The following is a 14,341-nucleotide window of genomic DNA, read 5'->3' on the forward strand; positions in this document are numbered from 1 at the left end:
CTCAAATAAGTTGGCTGTTAAAGCCAATAATTCAATGGAATTTAATAACTCATACATTCTTTGTATAAATAAAATAATTACAATCGGTGGTAACCACGCTCTTAGTTGAAAATATTAATGCTAACAGGTGTGTTAAGATGAATAAGAATACACTCTAAAAATCTTTTTTAAATAAATCTCAAAATAATACACTTGAGGCGGTAGTTTGAAGATACTTTTCCAAATGAGATTCACATATAACAGCTCTTTTAAACCTGTGTTATTAATATATTCATACTGCAACTTAAGTCTATAAAATCTGCTTAAATAATAAAAACAAATAAATTAGGTATACAATATGGCACCGGACAACAATTTTAGTAACCCAAATATTAATACATTTACTAAATGCATCAGTAAATATACAAAATATATTTAAAGAAATTTAGAAGTAACACAGTAACAAAAAATATACATTTATCATGTATGATATAAATAAAAAGGGCTTTCTTAGTCAACTAATACACTTAGAAAAATCTTATAGCCGACGTTTTGAGAATGAAGAACACACACACGACAAAAAGTCAGTAGTAGTAATTTTGCTGCCGAAATCTATTTAAAATAGATATCTTACATTGCTAAAAACTAAATACAGTTGTAATAGTCGACAATTAAGACGTAACTTACTTACGTATGAAACTCGATAAATGCTGTGTCAATATTATTATGTAAATAAGATTTATTGTGCGATACAAATGATATTGACACGTTATGCCCCGGCGAGACTCGAAGTTATTTGTAAATTTTCAATATTCTAAAGTTCATTCATAGATTTTATTGCCTTATGCGATGATTTTAGTAATTCAGCAACCTTAAAGTTGACTATTGAAGATTAATTTAGCGCTAGTTCACACAGTTAGGCTATCAGTTTTACATGAACCTACTATAATCTAAAATAAGTCATTGTGCTATTCAACAAGTCATTCTATTATTCGGGCTTCTAGCGCGTTAATTAAAACGTATGTTCTTCAGTTAATGATATACTATTTAGCGATTATATAACTTTATACTATACCAGTATACCTCACTTTGCTTGCTTACTATTGTAACTTAGCATCTTAACCAACATAACTTAGACATAACAGAATAAGTCTTTTGGTTAGCAAGAGTGATTCTGGTCATAAAAAAAACATCTGTTACAAAATGTAAGGGCAAGGGAAAAACGTTCTTCATTCAGACGGAATACACAGCTTTGGGTTCTAACATCGATTCGACCATGACTTATCCTCACTTAGTAAGGTCTAGGTTCAAGTATGAACCAGCGCTTATGCTAATATTTGTACAGCTATGACTTAAATGAATTTAGTATACAATATCAATCTCGTTAGAAAAATTTAAAAAATAACGTCTACAAACACGCTAAGTTACCATAAGAATTTCTACACTGCCTCATTTGAACACCAAATAGTCTTAAATATCCTAACGACAGCTAAATAAAAAAATATAGGTATTTTCATTAGTATAACAGTCATTTGTAAACTACCGAGAACATTAGGCGATTGGTCGAATTTTTTTCACCCTTTAACTATTCGTTCCACCCATCACCCACCGAGTTCGCATTCCTGGCCCTTTTGTACTCATAGTCATACAGAACTTAGATAATTCATAAAACATCGACACAATAATCAAATCTAACTATAAAATAGATTTGTTTGTACAGAGTAGAAGTAGCACTTGAATCGTTGGAAGTTAAGTATAGAATATTGCAATACATTTATTCAAGCTTGAACACTCTTTACCACTAATTGTTTAAACGGAGCCGAGACCCTGAGGACAAAAATTCATGATTAATCATAAATAAATAACAGTTGACCTTGGTAAAAAGTTTCTTTACACAGTAAGCATGCCCATAATTAGTGTGATAGATTAAATTTAGAACATTTAACACAATGAAATAAGCAATGATGGACTGAGAGAAGAATGATAATAACGATTTAATGTACTCAAATATGGAATTGATTCCGTTGAAGTTGCAAAACACAATGCTCTATTATTCCTCTCTCAAATCGTTACAAGAGTATTAGTTACCTCGACGACCATTATCTAATTGTGACCAATTCAAGTTATCGCGCTTTCCGCGCCGAGTCACCTCGAGCCGTTGGCGTGGGGACCGGCGTCGGCTCCGTAATACCCTAATCCCAATGCAAAGTGTTAGTCACAAACAAGGTGAAAAATCTACATTGATGACCTTATTATTGGGTGTTGCTATTTCTGATGATAGAATCTCGTTATGTATATATGTTACGACGTAACACAATTACTATGATATTAATCGAGATTTTGTTTATTTTAGACAATGTCAGAATTAGCACCATCAGCATGAATGTACAAGTAAGTTCAATAATAAATATATATAATTATAGATGACAATAAACTACAGTCTTAAATAAAATTTTTGCACACATGCACCTTTGCAATAGACAAACTAAAGTAAAAAAAATCAAAACTATGACTTAAATGTTAGATGTACCCTTTTTTGTTCTACGGAATCTGGCTGGCAACTAGCTTTGCGTTGGATGTGTGTGTTTCGTGTTAAACTAGTGGCATATGCATTTGTTTTTTATGAATAAGATGATTGGATCTAAAAATATCTATAAATGCTTCTAAATATCATTGTTCATTTGTTAGTTGATCTATATAACACAATTAACCTGCCATGTAATAACAACACGTAGTGTCATTAGTCAAAGCGTTTATGTTTACCAACGAACTAAAATATACATTAGCTCTGTTTAAAACAACGGATCTATTTGCATTCTTTTAATGTATGTTCTGATTTTAACATCTCAAGAAAACTACGTACTAAAAGATCAATTATAAAATTATTCTAATATTCAGAACCGTGATCAATTAAGCGGCTTTTGAGTCACAATATCGCAGTCACATAATATGTGAACCGGCTAAAAACAAACACCTAAGAGAAAATATAGTTAAGGTTGTACATAAACACGTAAATGCTATCTTGTATACCTAGGAATGAAAAGCAATACAAATTGACTCACGTCACTGATAATGTCGTGTTTTATTTACTATTCAGTATACAAGTTGAATGGAAACTTGAAATCATGCTTTCAAACAATACCTATACGATCTATTCTTAGGTTATTTTTATATAAAATTTTAGTTTTATATAAAAGGCTGTAACCATATATATGAGATATATATAATATAGAGCTGGAACCATAACACACAACACACACCAATTTTTTATTATGTACGCATCCGTATCCGGTTTCCACCATCAAGATTGTAAGTGCGTATGATAATAATGATTTTAAAGGTAATGTTACGAGGTAAAAATATCTAAAGCAATCCAATTAAAACAAAGTAGGTTAAGAATATTATGACAAGAGCAAGGGAAATTGTACACTAACACACGAAAAGCAGATAAGATAATTAGATCATTTTGAGAGCAGAAACATTTTACGTACAACAAAATATGGACCTCATGTTGATAGGCGAAATTTGTTCTGAGAATTAAAATATACGTCTATTTCCAATTGCCCAAAGGCGGGTAAAATGATGAATCGTGCTATAAACATTTTTTTTTAATATTACTTAAATTAGAAAAAAAGTCAATTTAAAAAGTGCCAACTTCAAAACTGATAAGTTTTAGGTTTACATATAATAAAAATGTAGATTGTAAAAACAAATTAAAAACACTATCTACAACATATTCAATATGTTATCAAGCTTGTAAGCTAAATAATACTCGATAAATATCTCTACTACTTGTGTTTGCCGAGATAGTTAACATTCAAATTCCATACGTAAAATGATAAGGTTTTCTGACGGCATTGAGCAATTTTTTTAGGCAATATGGTAGCAATTTCACATTTTCTTGTAAAAAAAACATTTCTATACATTTTAAGTCTTTAATTTTCGTTTTAAATGTTACTGTAAAGATAATACTAGCAGCGGTTATGCTTTTTGACATTTACCTATGGAACCTTTAGATTTTTCGGGAATCATGGGCGTTTGATAGGTAAAAGGGACAATGACGTAACATTGTAACACGTTCAATTTTCTTTGAGAAGAATTTTTTTATTATACACAATGGTTTCTTAGTGAAAAATAATCGTAAAATCAACTGTCATATTACAATAAATGTAAACTAAATGGAAAAAAATTTAAGCAATTAGCAATATCTAATTTCGAAAAAGTAGTCAACCGTAACCTTGTACGTTATTGAATTTTGATGAGGTGTGTCATCTATTAAATTTTCAGTACTCTAGGCAAGTTTTCTAGAGCATTACAGCTTTCTGTTTCATAGAAAAATCTACGATCGTTGCCACTATGATTAGTTATCTATAGTAGTATTTTGGATAGGTATAGAAACTGGACCAAATCGAGGACTTACTAAAGAAAGGACAGGTCAAAAGTAATGAATGTCATGAAATTGGGTGAAGCGAGACAATTATTTCAGGACCTTAGCAAGTGGAGATTCCTGGTCTATCTCTTCGGGAAAATAGAAACATAGCTGAACCGTTAATCGTGGTTTTGTCATATTAATTATTAAAATTAGACATATACTGTCGCTTTGACTTTTTTGTAGGATCATGCTGGACATCATTTCCCATCATTGAAATTAATCTCAACCATTCAAGCATTGATAATAAACGTTTTCGTTCGTTCGTCTACCACGACTACCACGAAAAAGTATTTTCATTTTGTTAGTTGCCTATGACACTCATAACGAAGCTTTCTATTGGTGAACTTCATTAAAGTCAGTTCAGTAGTTCCACAGATTACCTCGTACAACCACAAAACCTCTTCAGTACTACCGCAACAGACAGTAGGAGTTTTTACAATATTTTTTTTTTAAATAAAAACTTATATCCTACTTATGAATGCGATAGTTTGATAAATGCTCAATTTTAGCTGCATAGATTATGAAGTTTGCACAAAGATTAGCGAATGATCGTTCTACTATTAATTTTGTAATTATTCTGGAAAAAATACAAATTGTTTTAACGTTTATACGATAAAGATGACCTACGATCTGAGATAATTACTATCACTCCGCATTCGAGTTATATGAGAACATACGATACATCTTAATATATATAAATTACGTGTCACGTTGTTTGTACGCTATGGGCTCCTAAACTACCGAACCGATATCAATCAAATTTGCATACCGGGTGTAGTTTGATCTAACTTAAAAGATAGGATAGCTTACAATTTATACTCGCAATATTATTTTATTGCAAAATATTTTTTTATTATTTAATAGTCACAAATCTAACAGATGGCGCTGCGTTGAAAGTACTAACGTTTCACATAAGATACAATTTAATGGCATAACCACCAATACAGGAAGGTGGTCCCCATGACTGGTGTTCTCCTACCGTTTCTCTTGAATAGTTTACTACTATGTAATATAACAAAAACCTTAGCCACAGCAACGTTTGGCCGGTCTGCTAGTATACGTATATATTTGGATGTCATAATGGATACGCATGTATGTACTGTGATGCAGTATACAAAACCTAAAACGATTCTACCTTTGTAACATTATTACAGAATTAAGGTAGGTACTGTTAATACAAATCGTGATTAATACGTATATTTGTTTATACAATTTTATTTTTGTATAATTACTGCAACGCTAGTATAAACATAGCAAAATTAAATACAATTGTGAGTCAAACCGGCGTTACCAGTTTTAGCATAAAATTTCAAAGGCAAAAAAATATTTTGCATTACACCTTATAACAAAGCAATGTGTTTCAGTCAAATCTTGTATTCAAATGATTTTTTTATAAATTAAGTATATGTAATTTTAAATGTAATTTTTTGTAAAATTTTCAATATGTATGAAATGGGATCTGAAGTGTTGTCTTTACAGATTTTCATAGACATTAATGAAATAAATACGAATAGCTATTCCATCCATATGACTCTGTACTAAGGTGACTAGAAAATTTATCAATTTGCACCGTTATAACACCCATCTATCTCTTTTCATCACAGCGTAAACACAATGTGGCAGATGGAGACTGTAGTTATACCAATTATTGCATTGCGACTAGCGTCAGATCAATTTTGTAACCCCACACTAGGGGGCCCCTGTGATTTAGATTAATTATTATTTTGATTGACAAGATTACAACTATTCCGTGCATGATGCAAAAATCGTGTAAGATCTTAAGTTTGCGTGAGTATGTGAATGGGTGTGTGTGCGTGCGTGAGAGTGTATTTGTGTGGCTGAGAGATGTTATAAGCGTGCGTGCGCTGTGTCTGGAACTGTCTAATATTGGGATATAATTCAGAGAGATTAAGGTAGAATGTTCTAGGTTGTATGTCAAAATTCAGTATGTTGTTCAAATACGGGACTCTTAGCATTCTCTACGTACAGTATAGAGTTAGTCTTTAGAATAATATGACCCATAACCACATGTTATACAGTGGAATCTCTATAACTCGAACCTCGTTAAGTCGAAATCCCCAGTAAGTCGAAAAAAATTGCCATTCCCTTCCGCACAACCCCTTTATACGCGATCTCTCAAATTATTTAGACTTTGTAACTCGAAAAAAATGTTATTTCCCTACGAAATATTGATAATACATATATGAATGAATACATTCAAAAATCAACTTAGAAATCGCGCCTCTGTAAGTCGAAATTTCAGCACTTAAATCGATGTCCCGAAGTTCTTGTTAAGACGAAAACTTTTTTTATAAAATAATTTATTCCAGTTATAGAGATTCCACTATGTTACGTTTTCATAAAAACTAAAACAATCCAAATCAAGCAATATTCTCTTTTCATGAAAGCGTAAAATCAACTTGATATACTTAAAAACTACTGCATGGTTCACAAATAGGTATAGGAAAGTGTGCGATTTTGGGGATATTTTTTCTATAACAAGATATTTCACTTGAGACAATGTTTTTATATTTTAAACTCACCTTTATCTTGGAGATATCAACACCTGTGACGCCTTTGACAAGGTCCGGGATGCTTTGGACAATGCTCAGTACTTCGCCTGTTAATTTAGCAGCCCCAACTTCACCGTCACCGCAGGAGACCATTGTAACTTTACGCGCTTGAGATAATGGAGCGGCGACTTCAGCAGCAACCTGAAAAGAAAGAACCTCATTACCTTTATTGATTCCAAATAGATAGTTCAGGAGGAGGTCTTTACCCAAAAGGGATCGATACTGCAGAAGCAGCAGAACACGACGTAATGGAAATAAGAATAACTAACATAGACTAAGTGTCTAACAAATTTTTTTTTTATAGTGTAGAATTTAAGTGGCTTTATTATTATTACATACATATTATTATTTACTTTTATTCAATTTATAGATAGGAGAAAACTAATTATACGTTATACGATTAATGGAAATTGGTATACCTAAGTGTCGATATTAAAATGTATGCATGATAAGAATGTATTTATTTTATTCCCTTCCGCAGAAACTGCCACTGCAATTCCTAGGATGTGTAGGTTAGCTTATCACAAATCTTAGTGGTTTTCTAATGTAACATATTATGATTTCATTATATAATACTGTAAAATTTAAAAAATTTATATTATAAATTTCTCCTGAAATTGATCCCTTCCACTTCTGAAAGTTTTGCAGAGCTATCTCTTGCAAAAAGAGATAATATATGTCTCTAGACAACATATTAATAGTTTGTGAGATTTCTGATAAGGATAAATGCTGTCTGTTAAAGGGTTTCAGTTTTTATTGTTATTTTTGTGTGTTCCGAGATTTTAGTTTTACCGAGTTCCCCTGCGTTCAAGTATTACGTAACGTATTTTGGGGGGGGGGGTCCTTTTGTGTAACGTTACAATGCGGGGCGGGGATTAAATTACGCGTTATTGTTAATATTTTTTTCGACTTACACCACATAATAGTAACTAGAGTCACTAGTTGGTCACGAAACGTTTTACTGCTCCCTTAAGCATTCTTAACTCTGAGGCAATGCAAACACCATGTTTTCCCCGTGTGCCATTAAAACATTATTTTTAATTATTAGTAAAAAAAACCGGCATGTCTAAAGATACAAAGTTGTAGTTAAAATGTTTAGTACACGTGTAAAGATGTTAAAGATGACAAAACATTTAAAAAAAAATTGAAGATAAGAACAACCTTGTCGATTAAATTAAATAGTTTTGCCTTTATCAGTGACATGGTGTGTATAATAGTGATTGGCTATACATAGTTGAGAATATTAAAATCCACTCTGTAAAAGATATTTTTCTTTCAAATTAAATTTTATTTAATGATCAGTGACAAATCAGTTATAATTAACATTTTGTCAAAGTCTAAGTTAATATCGCTTCATAAATATAAAACTATTAACTAACTATTTATTATCTAATTTAGACCGAATATATGAAATTCAACAGCTTAGGGGATCAGTGGTAAAATAAACTTTTACACTTGGTTCTTAGCAAAGCAAATACTTTGGTAGGCAAATTTCAAAGCTTTTAAAACCCATCGGGTAAACATATAGTCAACATCAAAATAGTTTGCATCTAGCATGAACGTCAAAAATAAATTAAACTACTTTAATTTACGGCCAGTTCATAAAGAAACTTCGCCACGCCTTTCAATTAGGTACTATTTTGTTTTACAAATAACAAACAATTTGATCGAAACGTAATGGAGTAAATCGTGAAATTAAACTGAAATTTATTTTAGATTGATTTTACATTTTAAAATGAGAATTGGGAATGGCGAAATAGAAGCAAGCACTAATTATAGTGAACAAATTTAGATACTACTACAAAATATTCATATCTATCTATTTATATACAATTGTTTGAGTTGGTCTACGAAGTCTTTCAAGCATTTGTCTCTATGTGCTTTAATATTTTGACCACATTGCTCAGAAACCTTGAAAAACTAGAATAGTAACCGGGTAAATGGAGGAAAAGAGATCAAGGGGACGGAGTGGGATAGCATCAGAAATAAAGCAGCAGTGCAGTAATCTGCCAAAACCACGCTCAGCAGTGAGCAAGCGATCGTAGATGGTTTTGATGTATTTTTAGTTTCAAAAGACTATAGCCTAACCCTATGGCTCCATATTTTGTAAAACGTTACGATGCGGGGTGGGGATTAAATTACGCGTTATTGTTAATATTTTTTTGACTTACACCACATAATAGTAACTAAAGAGTCACTAGGTGGTCACAAAACGTTTTACTATACTTGGGTACTGAAAAACGTTACGGCGAGTTACATGGGGGGAGGTCAATAATCTCCAAAAATTGCGTTACGTAATGCCCTTTGGCATTGAGAGTGTCCATCGGCGGCGGTATCAATTAACATCAGGTGAGCCTCCTGCCCGTTTGCTCCCTGTTCTATAAAAAAAACAAAATATCGCTCGCTCGGCTGCTCGTATCTCAAAACACTCGTATATCGAGGTACCACTGTATACATAAATAATCAGAAACCGCACGCGGCTCAATTGAAGCATTGTTGTTTATTATTAAAATTTCAAACTAATATCATATACTAATTAATCGATATAGACTAGTAAAGTTAAGCAAAACCTAAATCGGAAAGACGTACCATACGTTACGTCTTTACGATGTATGGTTACATACACAATGGCTGCTTGGCCGCGTTATATGTCCAAATTAAGTCCAACCTAGGTCGTAGCCTCAGGTTTCGTGTATCTGTTTCGTATTTTTTTTTTCTTAAAAAAGCAAGTAAGTATCAGCCTTCTGTGCCAGACACATGTCGAATTTGGGTCTAATACCGGTTTCTCGCGCCCTTTATACTCTGATATTTCATTCGTAGAGTTCTGACATTTTATCAGTGTTGCTAGTAAAAAAAAAACTCCACCGAAAAAGGGAAAAATTTGACACATTAGAGGGCAATACAAAATAAAATGCTACGTATTTTTTTGTTTTACCTACAAAAAGGTTAATCTAAATATTTACTTACTCAAGTGACCTAATATAAAAATAACTAATATTTCAATATCACGAACAATATATCGAATTAACTTTATTACTTTATTTTATTCTTCAGCTGGCATCACTGCCTACTAATTCCAGGTTTTACTAAATTTTATGTGAAATGTTATCTTATCTTTTGCGTTTTTTATTGTTTGTGGGATGGAATTATCAATCGCCGTAAAACCACTTTTGATGTGGAGCACTTAATAAAATGGATATATTCACTAAAAAATAAAATGTATGTATAGTCTCTGTTCAGACTCGTATTGAAATTTTAAATCTGCCCGGCCAAAAAGGTTTGTCATCTCTGACATGTCAAAAAATGATAGCTGTCAGAATTCTCTGAATTTAAAAATCAGAGTATAAGTACAACCTATGTTTAATTCGCACATAAACGTCCATTGGTGCACAGCGTTTTGAACACACGACCTCATGGTTGAGAGGCGCATGCTTACAACTTTAGTTAAGTTAAAAGTCCATTTTAAAAGCCAATAAACTTTAAACACATGATTTTAAAAAATTGGACTTATGCCTAGCAATCTGTTCTGAAAAGTCAAATAGATATGTTACCCTTGGCAAAGTGTCCAGCATCATATCGATCATCGCAGCGGACCCATATTCATCCCAAGCATCTGCTTTCTTCGCCATTTGTTCGGCATCGGCCACTGCCTTGGCTTTAATAGCGTACGCTTCGGCCTGTCAAAAATTATATATATTATAATTATACGTATAGCAACATTCTCAAGGGAGCTATGGCAGCAGGAGATATTGATTACCATAGTCTATATAAACTGAAGTGAACACTTTCTATGGATTTTGTCCAATATATTAGAACCCTTACGACGGTTTATTTTTTGGAACTTACCTCTCCGCGAACTTTGACCGCCTCCGCTTCAGCCTCCGCTTCGAGAACAGTCTTCAGCCGGTGAGCTTCGGCGATCTTCTCCAAACGGAACTTTTCTGCCTCCGCTGGTCTATAAGAAAAATCATTAAACGATTTCTCAAACATGATTGCTTAAAAGCACTCGCGAAAAATCTATAAATGTAAAATGCGTGGATCTCAAAAATTACTGAACTGATTTTGATGAAACTTGGACTTTGTAAGTACTAACTTTAGTCCGAGAAATTTTTGGACACATACATAGACTTAAATAGTACACGCGCTTGGAAGCTCAAAAATTACTGAACTGATTTTGATGAAACTTAGACTTCCTAAGTAATATAACTTTAGTGATAAACTTTAGTCTGAGAAATTTTTTGACACATACATAGACTTAGATAGCACACGCGCTTGGAAGCTCAAAAATCACTGAATTGATTTTGATGAAACTTAGACTTCCTAAGTAATATTACTTTAGTTCGAGAAATTTTTAGACACATACATACACTTATAAAATGTAGCACACGCGCTTGTAACCACAAATAATTACATAATAATCTTATGTAATACACAAATAAGTCTCCCAAAAACACACACTCCAGTACTAGATAAGTAATCTACAGTTAAATTACAGCCCGAAAGGCAAAGCGTTTGAAATGTTGTGTGATATATCGTCATAGTCGTATAATAGTGACGGATCTGACAAATAGTAAACTTTACAGGGCAGCCATTTCAAAATAATATAATCATGTTAGTTTTTGTCATACCTATATTCTGTTATTATAAAATATTGGTATACAAGCAAACTAAAGGGTTTGTTTTGAAACAAAATAAAAATAATAACATAAAATTACACAGTTTTCTAGAAAACTCACACACACATGGAATTTTTTTTAATGTAGCCGTGATATTTAACCAAATCTGATAAAAAGTGGATTTTGGATTTTTTTCAAATCGATATGCAAAAAATACTAGTTACGCTAGAGTTCCTTAAAAAACTCACTTGCGAACAGTCGCCTCCAACTCTCTCTCACGCCGTTGAACTTCCCATTTCTGAACATTGATCTCTTGGGTACGTTCGACAACCGCTATTTGCATTTGTTCCTCTTTAATACGTTGCTTCGTTTTCGCCGCTTGCAACTCGTACGCCATTTCCGCTTCAGCCTGAAATGGTAATACAATAAAAAAATATAATATATGTATATAGTAGATCTGTTTCATGCCAATATTTAAGAAAAAAAAACGTATTCAATAACCTATGGATAGTGGGTTGGTAAATGTATAATACTAGTTGGATATTTATTTTATTAAATATATAATATTTAGACTTTTTAGTAGATAAAACTTTGAAAAATATTCTATTAGGGATAATGTAGGATTATAATGTTGAAAGAACTTTACAAATAGGTCCAATAGTTTTAAAGACTATTCAATTCAAACAAATATTTCCTGTTTACAATATTAGTGTAGAAATGTATTGAAATATTGATTGACATTGATTATAAAAAGTGACCAACTTCAGACGAAGAACTTTTCTGACTTTTTATGTTACACTTCTTTTGGCGCGTTAGGGAAAAACAATGGAAGTAAATTTTTACGATGCGCGCGCACACCGTCACAAAAACCGACACCCTAAAGTTAGCTATAGTCAACATTTTAGTTTTTTCTATCGTGAGTGTCGTTTTTTCTACAAACGTAGAATAACATTTTTGAAAAGATTTTTCTTTTCTTCTAAATGTCATATCTGATGACTAACGATTACTGAACCTATTTGGGTAAAACTTGAACCGTTCTCTAATTTGGAATTTACCTAAATTTAAATCATAAAAGTATCACAACTTTCAGTTCTGACAAATTTGTTGACAAACATACGTACATGAAGCCTAAATAGTTACTTAAACATTCAATTCCACCAAAACAAACATTGAATACCTTTATGGTTTGAACTTCTACATCATAAGCGGCCTTTTTCAATTCGAAATCTCGTTGCGCTTTCGATATTTCGGCGTCGTTTAGGAATCTCGCTGCCATTCTTTGTTCTTCAGCCATTGCCTCCTTTATTCTGGCTTCAGCATGAGCTTCAGCCTCTCCAATTCGAGCATCCCTTTTCACTTCTGCTGTACGCGCCATACCTAGTGCCTTTAGGTATCCCTAAAAATAATAACAATATTATTGCACTACATTTAAACAACAGAACTGTCCAAATGCAGGACTTAAAAATACATTTTATCTTATTCAGATATTTTTCTCTATTGTAAAAAACAACGGTACGTAAATTCTACGAAATTACAATTGTTTTTTTAATTAGGACATTTACCAATGTTTTTTTTACGTTACTAAAATGACGTTATCGGGCGCTTCTGTTCAGGTGGTCTAAGATCCCGATATACAACGACCTTCACCGAGATGCTTATTTAATGAAACGTATTTTATATTTAATTTAATATGTCAATAAATATAATCCATATGGGTTGCCTAGCAAATTTCAGTCCAGAGTATTTTAATTAATATTTAAAAAAAAATATTTTTTTAAACATTTCACCGGTATGATTATTAGTAAAATTCTATACCAATCGAAAGTATGAAGCCCATAGAATATGCAAACGTTAGGTTGTTTTTAATCAATTAATTATTTATGTGTATATTTTTTATGTGACACTAAAGTATAGACTGAAATTTGCTAGGCAACCCATATAGGTAGATTATATTTATTGACATATTAAATTAAATATAAAATACGTTTCATTAAATAAGCATCTCGGTGAAGGTCGTTGTATATCGGGATCTTATACTAAGGGGTTTGTTTATAATTGTAGTCCAAATATCGTTTATAAATGCAACGATTTTGTAGAAATATTTCCAATAGTGAATTGTATAAAGCCTTAATTTGAATTTGAATCTGTGTATTCCAAATTCGTCAACAACGAATACTTATCAAAGGTTATTTGTCTACATATAAGATCTTATCATTATATCCAATTATTGTTGTCATGTTCACATGAGTGTATGCACAGTACACACCCATTGTACAGTAACCCATTAAACGATAACAATATATTAAAGTATATTGTAATATAGAAAGCATTGTTACCTTTTTTATTTATTTAAAATTCAAACCTTGGTAGCGACCTCTAAATGTCATTTAAAAATTTAAAAAAAAATACTGAAACACTTTTTTATGGTATATGTATTACCAAATAACGTGGTGCCCTGCGAAATTAATGAAAAAAAATTTTTCTTAGGAATAAGGACCAACCTAATGCACACATAAGTTCACTTAGGTCCATACACTGGAGACTGGAGTAACGTAAGAGCAGGTACAGAACAGACTGGTACGTACCAGACGTACTACGTACGTACTACGTTAACGTACTCATCAGAAGCACCAGGGCTACCACTGAAATTCTTTATTGTACCACACTTACTATTGAAGATAATCTTTATATGTTACTTGTAGGATTTTAGTCCACATACATGACTCGTTTGTCAAAAATGT

The 14,341-nt window shown here is 32.2% G+C and overlaps 1 protein-coding gene across 3 annotated transcripts in view; it reads right to left on the minus strand.

Annotated features, from left to right (window-relative positions):
- Positions 1-1,163: 1,163 nt before the first annotated feature.
- LOC125062698 (flotillin-1) overlaps positions 1,164-14,341 on the minus strand; it is a 28,337-nt gene continuing 15,159 nt past the window's right edge. For 2 of the 3 annotated variants that reach the window (XM_047668775.1, XM_047668777.1), the window contains 7 exons: positions 12,778-12,996; positions 11,849-12,009; positions 10,831-10,939; positions 10,536-10,661; positions 6,955-7,125; positions 2,068-2,171; positions 1,164-1,806 (listed from right to left, as the gene is read on the minus strand). In XM_047668775.1, coding sequence (XP_047524731.1) covers positions 2,103-2,171; positions 6,955-7,125; positions 10,536-10,661; positions 10,831-10,939; positions 11,849-12,009; positions 12,778-12,996 — 855 coding nt within the window. In that variant the 3' untranslated portion in view covers positions 1,164-1,806; positions 2,068-2,102. The remainder of the gene's footprint in view (positions 1,807-2,067; positions 2,172-6,954; positions 7,126-10,535; positions 10,662-10,830; positions 10,940-11,848; positions 12,010-12,777; positions 12,997-14,341) is intronic. The other variant, XM_047668776.1, reaches the window with a different exon arrangement.

Source organism: Pieris napi, chromosome Z (genome assembly GCF_905475465.1).
Source record: "Pieris napi chromosome Z, ilPieNapi1.2, whole genome shotgun sequence".
NCBI lineage: Eukaryota > Metazoa > Arthropoda > Insecta > Lepidoptera > Pieridae > Pieris > Pieris napi.